This window comes from Ctenocephalides felis, unplaced genomic scaffold (assembly GCF_003426905.1).
Source record: "Ctenocephalides felis isolate EL2017-DRISC unplaced genomic scaffold, ASM342690v1 CF-g0.4_SCAFFOLD_03573, whole genome shotgun sequence".
Lineage (NCBI taxonomy): Eukaryota > Metazoa > Arthropoda > Insecta > Siphonaptera > Pulicidae > Ctenocephalides > Ctenocephalides felis.
The window spans coordinates 15,290,646-15,305,577 of record NW_020539727.1 but is presented as its reverse complement, the minus strand read 5'-3'; the positions used below and the strand labels follow the sequence as shown (position 1 = coordinate 15,305,577).

The 14,932-nt window shown below is 28.3% G+C and overlaps 5 protein-coding genes across 5 annotated transcripts in view; 2 read left to right on the top strand and 3 right to left on the bottom strand.

Annotated features, from left to right (window-relative positions):
• The window catches only part of LOC113389051 (60S ribosomal protein L22-like), a 10,234-nt gene extending 1,855 nt beyond the window's left edge, over nt 1-8,379 (bottom strand). The window contains exon 1 of the mRNA XM_026626101.1: nt 8,311-8,379. The gene's annotated coding sequence lies outside the window, so the exon portion shown is untranslated. The remainder of the gene's footprint in view (nt 1-8,310) is intronic.
• LOC113389047 (signal recognition particle receptor subunit alpha homolog) lies at nt 108-6,079 on the top strand. Its single transcript, XM_026626096.1, has 9 exons — nt 108-230; nt 290-542; nt 622-744; nt 925-1,057; nt 1,118-1,262; nt 1,388-1,553; nt 1,615-1,757; nt 3,215-3,578; nt 5,584-6,079. Exons 1-9 carry the CDS (start codon nt 114-116, stop codon nt 6,012-6,014), a joined length of 1,875 nt encoding a protein of 624 aa, XP_026481881.1. The 5' UTR covers nt 108-113; the 3' UTR covers nt 6,015-6,079.
• On the bottom strand, nt 7,551-8,016 carry LOC113389052 (60S ribosomal protein L22-like). Its single transcript, XM_026626102.1, has one exon. The coding sequence runs from the start codon at nt 8,014-8,016 to the stop codon at nt 7,591-7,593; it is 426 nt and encodes a 141-aa protein (XP_026481887.1). The 3' UTR covers nt 7,551-7,590.
• Nucleotides 8,380-10,164: 1,785 nt separating the features above from the next.
• Nucleotides 10,165-10,749, bottom strand: LOC113389054. Its single transcript, XM_026626104.1, has 2 exons — nt 10,603-10,749; nt 10,165-10,539 (listed from the first exon to the last, which is right to left on the bottom strand). Exon 2 carries the CDS (start codon nt 10,527-10,529, stop codon nt 10,206-10,208), a length of 324 nt encoding a protein of 107 aa, XP_026481889.1. The 5' UTR covers nt 10,530-10,539; nt 10,603-10,749; the 3' UTR covers nt 10,165-10,205.
• An 835-nt stretch (nt 10,750-11,584) lies between these two features.
• LOC113389049 (ribokinase-like) overlaps nt 11,585-14,932 on the top strand; it is a 9,817-nt gene continuing 6,469 nt past the window's right edge. The window contains 5 exon segments of the mRNA XM_026626098.1: nt 11,585-11,864; nt 11,930-12,062; nt 12,130-12,414; nt 12,473-12,609; nt 12,669-12,819. Coding sequence (XP_026481883.1) covers nt 11,818-11,864; nt 11,930-12,062; nt 12,130-12,414; nt 12,473-12,609; nt 12,669-12,819 — 753 coding nt within the window. The 5' untranslated portion in view covers nt 11,585-11,817.

Sequence of the window (14,932 nt, the reverse complement as noted above, 5' to 3'; positions counted from 1 at the left end):
TGTAAACGTCAATTCATACAAATCATAGTGTAGTACAATTTTGCATAGGTGATATTTTTATTTAGATAATTTTAGATTTTAAAGGGTTAATTGTGAAATAAATTTATTATAAAATGTTAGATCTATTTACAATATTTAGTAAAGGGGGCATAGTGCTCTGGTGCTTTCAGAGCACTAGCCACATATTTGCACCATCTGTAAATGCACTTATTAGAAGTGTCATATTGCAGGTAAAAATGTAAAGGACTCATGTAATAAATTATGTTATATTTAATATATCTTTTTTTAGGAGCGATCTGGAAAAAATACCTACGACCACGATTCCTTAACATTGCAATATAAATTAGACAATGAATTTGAGCTGGTGTTTGTGGTTGCCTTTCAGAAAATTTTGCAACTGTCATACGTAGATAAATTTTTAAATGATGTACATTTAGAGTTTAGAGATAAGTATAAGAATGACTTACAAAATAAAAGGTATTTTCAAGAATTTGACTTTGGTGCTTGTTATAACAGTATTCTGCGGGCGGCTGAAGAATGGGGTATGGTAAATTAGAAAGAAATATATAAAGTATATTATTAAAACCTGCGTTTGTTGTATGTAGTTATTTATTTCATCAGGTCGGACTCAGGCTAAGTTACCTAAACAAATGCGTTCTTTTGAAGATTCTATGAAATCTAAAAAGACAGTTGCTTCAATGATTGAAAGAAAGGGCGAGGAAAAAAAAGACACCAAGAAGAATGGTAAGATAATATTATATCTAATATATTTTACATTTGAAATTTAACTTATGTGTATTTACCTCTTTTAGGTAAACAAAAGGGCAAAAATGTTTGTTTTGATGAAGAAGAATGTAAGATTTTATGACATTAAGCTTTAAAATATCCGAAATATGTATTTTTTACTTTATTTATCATTTACAGTAAATACTAAAACTGTTAGTGAACCGGTGCAAACAAATAATACAAAAAGTGACGATCCAAATGATATAATCATGCAAAATCGATTGAAACTTGCACAAAAAATGGGAGCATCTAAAAAGAAAGTTGAAAAAACGTGAGTAGATACTGAAATATTTCTTTGGTTAAAGATTATTAATCTGATTTTTTGTTAAAGTAAATCTCCAAAGGCTGAGAAAGAAAAGGCCGGTAAAAAACCTAGAATTTGGGAACTTGGTGGAGGTGCTCAGGATTTACCAACACTTGATAGATCTAAAGATAAACCGGAAGATGCTAAAAGCAACTTTACACATTCTGCACCAGTAAGATTATTCATATATAATTATTATTGTTATTTAATAATGATTTTATTTATATATATATATATATATATATATATATATATTATAATTTATTTATATATATATTATTATTATTATTATTGTAGATGGTTGGTCAAATGCAAGGAGGTATCCGTGATATAGAAATTGATTCAACTGATGATGAATCTTCTGAAGAAGATGTTGTTAATTCCAAAAACACTCCAAATGGTTATTCTAATAAAATGAACGGCCAGGCTAAAAAAAGTGGTGGAATGTTTTCTATGTTTAAAGGTAAGATATTGTTTATAATTAGTTTTGAGTATTTTAAGTAATTGAATTATTTTTATTTAAGGTTTGGTTGGATCTAAAAATTTGTCCAGAGATGATATGCGGCCTGCTTTGGATAAATTAAAGGACCATTTGATAGGAAAAAATGTTGCAGCTGATATTGCTTATAAACTTTGTGAGTCGGTGGCTGTGAAACTTGAGGGAAAGGTAAGTGAACTAGGATTTATACAATAATTGATAATTTATGCTTGAATTTAACAGAAAATTTAGATTGATAAAAGTAAATTTTGACTGAAATGATTTGCAGTTCCATTTTATTGTTAATGATTTTTTTTAATATATATATATATATATATATATATATATAGATTTTGTTGTGTATAAATAGATATATAAATGTATATATGGATTTTTCATCGAAATTTCATATAAAAATGTAGGTTTTGTTGTGTATAAATGGATATATAAATGTATATACGATTTTCCTTTATAATTCATATAAAAATGTAGGTTTTGTTGTGTATAATTGGATATATAAATGTATATATGGAATTTCCTTTGAAATCTTATATATAAATGTAGGTTTTGTTGTGTATAAATGGATATATAAATGTATATATGGATTTTCCTTTGAAATCTCATATATAAATGTAGGTTTTGTTGTGGATATATAAATGTATATATGAACTTTCCTTTAAAATCTTAAATATAGATGTAGGTTTTCTTGTGTATAGTTGGTTATATAAATGTATGTATGGAATTTCCTTTATAATATCATATATAAATGTAGGTTTCGTTGTGTATAATTGGATATATAATTGTATATATAGATTTTCCTTTACAATCTCATATATAAATGTAGGTTTTGTTGTGTATAAATGGTTATATAAATGTATGTATGGATTTTCCTTTATAATTTCATATATATAAATATAGGTTTTGTTGTGTATAAATGGATATATAAATGTATATATGATATTTTCTTTAAAATCTCGTATATAGATGTAGGTTTTCTTGGGTATGGTCGGTTATATAAATGTATGTATGGATTTTCCTTTATAATTTCATATATAAATGTAGATTTTCTTGTGTATAGTTGGTTATATAAATGTATGTATGGATTTTGCTTTATAATTTCATATATAAATGTAGATTTTCTTGTGTATAGTTGGTTATATAAATGTATGTATGGATTTTGCTTTATAATTTCATATATAAATGTAGGTTTTGTTGTATATAATTGGATATATAAATGTATATATGGATTTTCCTTTGAAATCTCATATATAAATGTAGGTTTTGTTGTGTATAAATGGATATATATAAGTGTATATATGAACTTTCCTTTCAAATTTCATATATAAATGTATGTTTTGTTGTGTATAAATGGATATATAAATGTGTATATGAACTTTCCTTTAAAATCTCATATTTAAATGTAGGTTTTGTTGTGCATAAATGGATATTTAAATGTATAAATAAATTTTCTTTTTAAATCTCATATATAATCATAGGTATTTTCGAAATAAACAGTTAAATATTTTACTTAAATATCTGAATCTGAATTCTCATTTATAACGTCGATTATTTACACGTATCAGGGAAGTTCATGCAACTTGCCTTAAGGCAAAATGCCCTTACAACTATTTATTTTCATTCTTTAGGTTTTGGGAACATTCGACACAATAGCTGCAACAGTTAAACTCACTTTACAAGAATCTTTAGTACAAATTTTATCACCCAAACGCCGTATCGATATATTGAGAGATTGCCTTGAAGCCAAATCTCAGGCTAGACCTTACGTGATGACTTTCTGTGGAGTCAACGGTGTCGGAAAATCAACAAACCTGGCTAAAATATGCTTCTGGTTAATTGAGAACAATTTGAGTGTTCTGATAGCCGCATGTGACACATTTAGAGCAGGAGCTGTGGAGCAATTGAGGACCCATACGAGACACTTGAATGCTCTGCATCCGATGGAGAAACATGGAAACAGAACCATGGTGCAGTTGTATGAAAAGGGATATGGTTAGTAATAGATAGTTGGTAATTGTATATAAATACTAGATGACCCAATAGACGTTGTCCTGTACCCATATCTACAATTTCTTAATATAATATACTAAAAATAATAATTATTGTTTTTTAAATTGCTCTTCACGCCCAAAATGCATATACATTTATAATATGAGCGATGTTAAATGTAGAACTGCTTTAAATAAAATGATGAGTCTCAATTCCCACATTATATTGGAAATTGAAGTCTTTTAAACAGTATAACATAACGATAACCAAAACATAACACTGGTACTTCATGTTGGATTAAATCAAATTAATTATTTATTATTTAAGATATCCAAAATTGCATCTTAAACTTCTCCTAATTGATATCGTGATAGCCGAATTGTATGTATTCATCTTTACTTTCCCATTTGTTGATATAAAGTGAAATTTTTACGAAATTTAAAAATATTGTGGAAGGATTAGTAAAAGATGCAAAGAAATATATAATGTATATATATATATATATATATATATATATATATATATATATGAGTAAGTTCTTCAAGGGCATACATCAAATAAAAGGCAAAGATTTAGAAGTTAATCTTTAATTTTTCCAAACGTTTCGACATAGTATTTTATGTCATCATCAGTGGATATAAATATGGTCTTACATCAGTAGCTAGCGCAAGGAACACAATTTTGCACTATCATATAAACATTAACTTGTTTTTTTTTTTTAAATTAATTTGTTGAACAGAGTATAGCAAAATATTTGTGAAATATATAATATATTTTGCACAGAGAACGTAGTTTATGTGACAGAGCCCGAGGCTGTAGTCTGTAGTTGACTACAGCCTCGGGCTCTGTCACATAAACTACGTTCTCTGTGCAAATATATTATATATTTCACAAATATTTTGCTATACTCTGTTCAACAAATTAATTTAAAAAAAAAAAACAAGTTAATGTTTATATGATAGTGCAAAATTGTGTTCCTTGCGCTAGCTACTGATGTAAGACCATATTTATATCCACTGATGATGACATAAAATACTATGTCGAAACGTTTGGAAAAATTAAAGATTAACTTCTAAATCTTTGCCTTTTATTTGATGTATGCCCTTGAAGAACTTACTCATATTTCTCAACATCAAAATTAACTACTTTAATATATATATATATATATATATATATATATATATAATATTGAAAAAAGACTATATTGAAAATTTAATATCCGAATCTTGTGTTGGCGCCCCCTAAGTAGTGCGCTCGTATTTTTCGCATGCATCGCATTAAAGGTAGGACCGGCTCTGATTAATACCAAATTTCATATTTTAAGTGAATTAATTTGCCATATTTGTTCATATGTGTATGATTCAATCTGCCATACATATACTGTATTTTATATTATTTTAATTTTTGGCACATGTCAGCTGCTCTTTGACAATAATAATGTAGACATTTCATTTTTCTTATTCATAATCATAAATTTGTTATACATATTTTAATATTGTCTAGGTTCATATGTAAATTGAAATTTTTGGCAGATGATAGTTTTCCTTTGTTTTCAATGCAAACAATGACATGTCGTTTTTTGCAATTTTCTCCATTCATTTCTAAAATATTGCACATTTATCCCAGTACTTTATAATCACATAAATCCTAGAAAATTTCCTTAACAAACTTCAGAAAGATTTATCAAAATCCGCATAATCGTTTAGGAGGATTATACAGTGAGTGCTTGTAATTTAATATGAACTTTATATGATAGCAATAAAGCTCAAATTGATTCTACTATTGATTTTAGTTGGAAAACGTTTGTATGTGAAAAACAAAAGGGCTGATTTTAGGGTTTTCTTGGCAATTATTCGATTTTTTCTCGTCGTAAGAACCATCCTTGGACATCAACGAACATTTAAAAAAAAAATGGTCCAAATTAGTTCAGGCGTTGTTGAGTTATGCGCTTACCAACACATTTTGCGATTCATTTTTATATATAAGATTATCATTTGTTTTATTTTAGGAAAAGATGCAGCCGGTATAGCAAACGAAGCAATCCGCTTTGCTAAAGACTCCCACATCGATGTGGTTCTTGTGGACACTGCTGGTCGGATGCAAGACAACGAACCATTAATGAGAGCCCTAGCCAAATTGATCAAAGTCAACGAGCCCGATTTGGTGTTATTCGTCGGCGAAGCACTTGTAGGTAACGAAGCAGTTGATCAATTAGTCAAATTCAATCAAGCCTTAGCTGATTATTCCTCAAACGTAAACCCCCATATCATTGACGGCATTGTATTGACCAAATTTGATACTATTGATGACAAAGTCGGAGCAGCGATATCTATGACATATATTACTGGGCAACCCATTGTTTTCGTTGGTACAGGACAGACTTACACGGATCTTAAGAAATTAAATGCAAAGGCTGTTGTTCATGCCTTGATGAAATAATTATGAATATTTATGTCCTGTTGTTGTAAACCACTGTATAAATAAAAGGTTTTAATATACTGGCACTGAGGGAAATTTAAAAGATTTCATTTATTGCTCTATTACATCGTATATATATAAAATTAGTGTGAATGTAGTATCTGAATACTATTCGTAAAGTTTTGTGGTGTATAAATGAATATATAAATGTATATATGGATTTTTCCTTGGAATATCATATATAATCCTAGGTTTTGTTGTGTATAAATGGATATATAAATGTATATATGGATTTTTCATCAAAATCTCATATATAAATGTAGGTTTTGTTGTGTATAAAGGGATATATAAATGTATATATGGATTATTCTTTAAAATCTCATATATAAATGTAGGTTTTGTTGTGTTTAAATAGATATATAAATGTATATATTGATTTTCCTTTGACATCTCATATATAATTGCATGTTTTGTTGTGTATTAATGGATATATAAATGTATATATGAATTTTTCATCAAAATCTCATATATAAATGTAGGTTTTGTTGTGTATACATGAATATATGAATGTATATACAGATTTTTCATCAAAATCTCATATATAATCATAGGTTTTGTTGTGTATAAATGGATATATAAATGTATATATGGTTTTTCCTTTGAAATCTCATATATAAATGTAGGTTTTGTTGTGTATAAATGGTTATATAAATGTATATATGGATTTTCCTTTAAAGTCTCATATATAAATGTAGGTTTTGTTGTGCATAAATGGATACCTAAATGTATATAGATTTTTCTTTGAAAACTCATATATAAATGTAGGTCTTGTGTATAAATGGATATATAATTGTATATATTGATTTTCCATTAGAATCTCATATATAAATGTAGGTTTTGTTGTGTATAAATGGATATATAAATATATATATATGGATTATCCTATATTATTTCATATATAAATGTAGGTTTTGTTGCGTATAAATGGATATATAAATGTACATATGGATTTTCTTAGAAATTTTATATATAAATATAGGTTTTGTAGTGAATAAATGTATATATGGGTTTTCCATTGAAATATGGAATAATGATAGTACAAAAATGTATAAGATATAATTTGCACTTAACACTACAACCATCAGTATACAGTAATAAAATAAAATAATATTCAAGATCCATTAGAGGTAAATTCAAATTCTGCATTACCATGGAATAATGAAAATATTTAAAAATTCTACATTTAGTTTACATTTTCTTTTCTCATGAAGTTTTTAACTTCACAAGATTTTACTTATTTATTTTAACAAATGATTTTGAATTCAACCATTTGATTTTGTACAAATTTATGCATTTTTATTTGTGGAGCTGATATCTGTGGATATTGTCAACTAATATTGTACAAAATTATTAAATTCCTAGAAATTTAACTAGTGCATTTGTGAAATTAAATGTAGTGCAGTGACAAGTTAACAGGTTACAATTTATTCATTCAAATTAAATACCTGAAATAAAACTACAACACAAGTTTCTATTAAATACAATAATAAAATAGAATAATTATTTATATTTTATTATCATAAAGATTATTTTACATTTATTCAACATCTTCATCATCATCATCGTCTTGTGATGAGATCTGGAAGTACCTCAATTCATAGGAGTCCTTGCCACCATCGACAACACGGATCCAATCACGTAAGTTGTTCTTTTTCAAATACTTCTTTGTCAAGTATTTAAGGCACCTTTTCGAGAAGGGGATATCAGAGATGACAGACACTTTCATTTTTTGGCACTCCAACGAAACGTTGTTACCAAAGTTGTTGGTCTTTCCGTTGACCTTTATCCTCTCTTGCAAGTATTTTTTGAAGTTCTGTACATCCATAATGTTGTCTTCGACGGGGGTGGTGCAGTCGACGGTAAATTTAAGAGATACCTTCTTTTTCTTCAATCCCTTTCCGCGAAGTTGTTGTTTTTTGCCAGTTTGGACTGGGCCTTTCTTTGCTGCTACTTTCGAAGCCATTTCCACGTGTTTTTTTTAATCAGCCGGTGATTGAAGTAGAGCAGCTGTGCAGTCCTACAAATATTCACAAAACATTAGTAAAAATAATCACACCTGGTAATAAAAAATAGTAGAAGTATCCTTGGCATAAAGTGTGTACTGAAAATATGTTAACCACAAAACTTGCAGTGACATTCGAGGTGAGAATAAACAAAGTTATTCAACACAATATCAACATAGTAATATTTTTACGTAAAATAGCATAAAAAGTATATTTTTGAATATAAAACAACAGGGTAATTGATATTTACGTACTTTTACAGCCACAAAGAAATAATTCCCATGCGAACACGTATAAATTCACAAGGCATAGAGAGGGAAGCCGGGGCGAGCAGAAGGCAAGTTGATCGTGATTGAAGTTCGTGCGAAAGCGACAGTTTCCGCTCATGAATATGTGGCGCTAATTTCAAAATTGAAAATAAAAGGTAAAGATAGTTTAAAATTACATAAAACCTTTCGTTGAAATTTAATAGTTCTAATAAATGTTTAATATTATTCACATATATCAATGTGATATAATGACCTTTTGAAACTTGATAGAACCGGAATGATAAACTATTCAATTTGGCACTATTTTTAAAATTATAAATAGATAGTAGTTTAAAATTATATAAAAACTTTTTGTTAAATTACATTAGTTCCAATAATGTTTTAAAGTTATATTTAACATCTTTCATAAAATTTGCCTCACCGTTTTCTTCAAAAATTCTCAAGTTTTTTTTATATTTTATGTTAAATTTTGCAAATAATTATAAAGAAATAAGGGAGTGCACAGTTTTTTTGGTATTTTTTATCCATTGTTAATTTTAGATTACATTTTTGCTATAAGAATGTTTATGCTCAATAATTGTTATTTGTTATTACATATTTATATATGAGATTTAGATGAAAAATCCATATATATATATATATATATATATATATATATATATATATAAATACACAACAAAACCTATGATTATATATGAGATTTCAAAGGAAAATCCATATATACATTTATACATAATAAAACCTACATTTATATATGAGAATTTGATGGAAAATCCATATATACATTTATATATGCATTTAAACACAACAAAACCTTCATTTAATTATGAGATTTCAAGGAAAAATCCATATATGCATTTATATATGCATTTATACACAACAAAACCTATGATTATATATGAGATTTCAGAGAAAAATCCATATATACATTTATATATTCATTTATACCAACAAAACCTACATTTATATATTAGATTTCAAAGGAAAATCCAAATATACATTTGTATATCCATTTATACACAACAAAACATATAATATATGAGATTTTAAAAGGAAATCCATATATACATTTATATATCTATTTATACACTTCAAAACCTATGATTATATATGAGATTTTAAAGGGAAATCCATATATACATCTATATATCCATTTATTCACAACAAAACCTACATTTATATATGAGTTTTCGATGGAAAATTCATATATACATTTATATATCCATTTATACATAACAAAACCTACATTTATATATGAGATTTCAAAGGAAAATCCATATATACATTTATATATCCATTTATACACAACAAAACTTACATTTATATATGAAAACTTCTAAATAATACCATCATTATTTTTTAAATAAAAAAATCATTGTTAACTTCACAAAATACTATATAAAAATTGATAAATACTGATCAATTTTAAAACTAAAAATTTAAATAACTTAATTCTATAAAGTTTTCAATCTATATGATTTCATTTTAAGATTTCATATTAATAAATAAAAATTTCTTGAACAAAATGCTAATTATTATATAATACATTACAGAAATAACAATGATTTTTGATTCATTACAAAATATTTATTTGTTAATTAAAGACGATTAAATTATTGCTTCATTATAAAACATATACATACAATCTAAATCAAATTATCTTTAATTAATAAAGATTTTGTAGTCAAACAAAAATCATTTTTCTATATATATATATATATATATATATATATATAATTCAGTTAATAAATAATAGACATTAAAAATTTCTTTCAATTACATTTACATAACGAAAACACACCGGTTATGTAATAATATAATTTATTAATATAATTCCATTTCTACTGTACATTTTCATTTAATTATCACGCAACATTCCTTTACTTTCCTTCAGATTTTAGAGCAGATGGCTGAGGCAAGCGATACTTTGCCATTTCAATTTCAGCTTGGAAATAACTGCTCCTGTCATAACAAAAATATTCCTTTACTTTATACTCATTCTTGGAGTCGTTGGGACCAATGGGGCCTTCTCTTTTTAGAATGATTTGAGAACTTAGACCGGTCACATTCTGAAGGGGGACCGATTGGGTTGATTGAGATGATTGTTGAGGTGATTGATTAGAAGAACTGTGTGTTCCATTTCGTAAAGCTGCAGAACTTGATAGGTTTTTCTTCAAAACGTTTACTATTTGTCGAGAAGTCATTTTCACTGCGCTGTAAGTAATAAGGCAGATATTAGTTACTTTATTTTTAATATTTGTGGTTATTTTTATTCACCTTTAGGTTTGACACTTCTACGTTCTGGTATAGATGGCACGTTAGGATCGTCGCGCGCTCTCGATATTTATCCTGGACAAAATGAATGCCTGATTTTAAAATATTATCAAGGATAATGTTTATTAATATATTTATTAAATATTTTCATTAACATTCGATTATAATTGACAAAAAGTGCGCGATTGAAGTAGGAATCTTCTTATGCTTGTGTTCGAGATGACAATTAAGTTAAAAATTAGTATTTAGTGGCATTTTGCCTTGAATCAATTGAAAAATTATAATTTGATTTGTTTGTAATCTACCAATCGCGTCAAATTCACTCAATTGATGTCTGTCATCGGCCAATGACAAATCAGCATTTACGGACGTCAGGCGTAACGGATTTCCGTCCTATTGTCAATCATATTTTAGAATTACTTCCTGGCGCCTACAGAAGTTTTACTTCAAAAATTCATAGAAAATTGAATTATCTGCAATAATTTCTGCAGAAACTTACATATAAATTTCTCTTGAATCAATATATAGATTTAATATTGATTTGGCTTAAGGCAAAATGTCACTTACAACTTTTCAACTAGTCGTGGTTGTGTATACGTTTATAGTTAAATATTCAGTATTCAGTTTCACATAAAGATTCAGTACAATGTTCCTATATCAATATTGAAAAATAAGCAATAAAAATAATATTGAACAATTAGCTAGATATTTAATATTTAACCAAATTTTATCCCATTTTGTATATTGGCGACAAAAGTTATCCATGCGCGAATACCTTTAACGGACGACATGTTTTCAAATTCGAACTGTTGCTCCTTTTTGACAAATTTGATTCTTGTAAAAATATTTAATTATGTAAATATTAGTTATTACTACGTATATAAATAACCCAGGAAAATTTATTAAACTTATCTTAACATTCTCATATAAATTCAATTATATTCAAATAAAAACGTATGTAAATATTACACTTTTGATTGGTTATGTATGGATTTAACAATTTGTGAATTTATATTCATATCTGTGATAAAATTTATGTGTGCAAATATTTACATTCCATTCTGTGCCTTTCAAAACAATAATTTTCAAGTGTAGTTTATGATTAGATAATGAAATTTGTATAATTTCATTTTATCGTGACGTAAAACGTCTGGAACTAAATCTTATCACAACCATCAGCAGCAAAATTTATTTAATTTCGTGGCCAATATAAAAACAATGTCGGATATTATTGTTTTGGGATCCTGTAGTGTAGATTTCACTTGGTAAGAGCAAAAAATATATTTGTTTTTGAATATTTATTTATATAAATTATAATTTTATGTTAAAGTTTTGCTGCAAGGCTTCCAAAAGCGGGTGAAACTATTCATGGCAAAAAATTTATGACCAGTTTTGGAGGCAAAGGCGCCAATCAATGTGTTTCTGCTGCCAAATTAGGTGGAAAAACTGCACTAATAGCAAATGTAAGATTATAGACATAATAGTTATTTATGTAAGAATTTATTAAGTTCTTTCTTATCCTTTACCCAGCTTGGGAATGACAAATGGGGCATCGAATACAAAACGTATTTAGAAAAATTAAGCATCAACACTGCACACGTTCATCTAAAATCAGATTATGATACTGGAATAGCCCATATATCCGTAGCAGAATCTGGTGAAAATCAAATAATTATTGTAGCCGGTGCAAATGGTAGTCTTACACCTGGACATGTGGAAACAATGAAAGATGTTTTGGATTCTGCTAAGATTTTAGTGTGCCAATTGGAGACACCCATAGATGCAACTCTGGCAGCTCTAAAACACTTTAAAGGAGTATGTATAAATAATATGGCAATAAAATGGAATAAACAGATATATAACATTTTTGCAGATATCTATTTAAATAAATGCTGCTCCAGCTCAACTTGTACATTAAAATTCGATGTATTTGTTGAAGTTGCCATCAATTTTTTGTGTGAACGAAGTAGAAGCATCTATTATATCAGGAATTGATGTTAGCAATGTAGAGTAAGTTTAACAATGATTAAATTAATAATTATATTTTTACTGTAATTATTTTGTTGCAGAGAAGCAAAAACAGCTGTTTCTATATTTTTGCAAAGGGGTTGCCGGACAATTATCATAACTCTGGGTGCAGAAGGGGCAGTTTTTGCCAGTCAAGAAAATCCAGTTCCAATTTTTGTTCCTGCAAAGAAAGTTGCTCCTCTTGATACAACGGTTTGTTTTTATTATTTTTTTTTATTTTTAAATTTCAATGCAAGAATATTTTATAACATGTTTCCAAATATTTAAATACAATTTAACAGATATTTTATTGATTTTTATCACGCTTCCTACCATGAAGGACCATATGTCTCTTTAAATTGCTTGGTTTAGTAAATTCCTTATTGCATATTTCACATTTGTAAGGACGCTTTCCATGATGAATCTGCAAATGTTCTTTAAGAGAACTTAATCGTTTGAATGTCTTATTGCATACATTGCATTCGTGAGGACGTGCTTCATTGTGCATCAGCATGTGATCTTTCAGATAACTTATATGTATGAAAGCCTTATTGCATGTACTGCACTTATGGGGAAGCTCACCATGATTGAGCATGTGTCTTTTCAGAGCACCTAAATGAGTGAATGTCTTATTGCATACATTGCACCCATGGGGGCGCTCACCACTGTGAACGAGCATGTGTACTTTAAGTACAGCTAAATGTGTAAATGTCTTCTTGCATTCATTACATTCATGGGGACGTTCATCGCTATGAATAGACATGTGTCGTTTCAGAGTACCTAATAGTTTAAATGTCTTCTTGCATATACTGCACTCATGGGGTCGCTCACCACTATGAGTGAACATGTGATTTTTCAGATTACCTGATTTTATAAATGTCTTATTGCATTCATTGCATTTATGTGGACGCTCACCACTGTGAATAACCATGTGAGTTTTCAAAACACTTGATTGTTTGAAAGTCTTTTGACAGATTTCACATTTAAAAGGACGTTCTTCGCTATGGTTAGGTATGTGATCGACCATATGCTTTGTTAGATGATGCGATTCTGCGAATGATTGATTACAAATGTCACAATCAAAAGACTCCTGTTTGACTTCATCTTCAATTGTCACCTCGGAATTCATAAATCTTTCTAAACAGGTACCATCGTCTTCAGAAAACGATTCAGATTTAACAATAGCATCAAAAACATCAAATTCATTCTTTTTTTCGCTTTTAATGTCTTTTACTGGATATTCTGGTGGTTCAATTTTAACTGCCTGATCATGCACTGACATAATTGTTTCTTGTGACAATTTTAAATATTTTCACTACTTATACTCAATAAATATTTACAAAAAACAGTAGTTAATCTAATTTAATATAATCATTTTCTTTAAGATAAATGATTTTAACCATTCATAATCAAAATTTGAAAAAAATCAAATTTGACATTTGAAGCATAGAGTCATAGATAAATAAAAACGCGACACTTGTTAAATGTCAAACCAAGATAGATGTCTCATCTCTCTAAAAGCGTACTCTCTATGCTTCAAATGTTAAATAATGAATTAAATTTTAGTTAAAATTATTTATGATTATATTAAACTATATTAACTGCTATTTTTTGTAAATATTTATTGAGTTGAGTGTAAGCAGTGAAAAATGTCAGACGAAACATTTATGTCAGAGAATGATCAGGCAAGAATTAAAATTGAACCACCAGAATATTCACCGGAAGACATTAAATGCGAAAATGAGGATGAATTTGATGCTCTTGATGCTATCGTTAAATCTGAATCGTTTTCTGAAGATGATGATACCTGTTTAGAAAGATTTATGAATTCCGAGGTGACAATTGAAGATGAAGTCAAACAGGAGTCTTTCGATTGTGACATTTGTAATCAATCATTCGCAGAATCGCATTACCTAACAAAACATATGGTCGATCACATGCCTAACCAGAGCGAAGAACTCCTTTACAAATGTGAAAACTGTGAAAAGACTTTCAAACATTCAAAAGAGTTGAAAGCACACATGGTCACTCACATTAGTCAGCGCCCACATAAATGCAATGAATGCAATAAGACATTCAAACAATTAAGCGATTTGAAACGTCACATGTTCACTCATAGTGGTGAGCGCCCCTATGAGTGCAGTATATGCAAGAAGACATTCACACAATCGGGGAGTCTGAAATCTCACATGCTCCTTCACAGTGGTGAGCGTCCCTATGAATGCAGTATATGCAAGAAGACTTTCACACATTTGGGGACTCTGAAATCTCACATGCTCATTCATAGTGGTGAGCGTCCCTATAAATGCAGTATATGCAAGAAGTC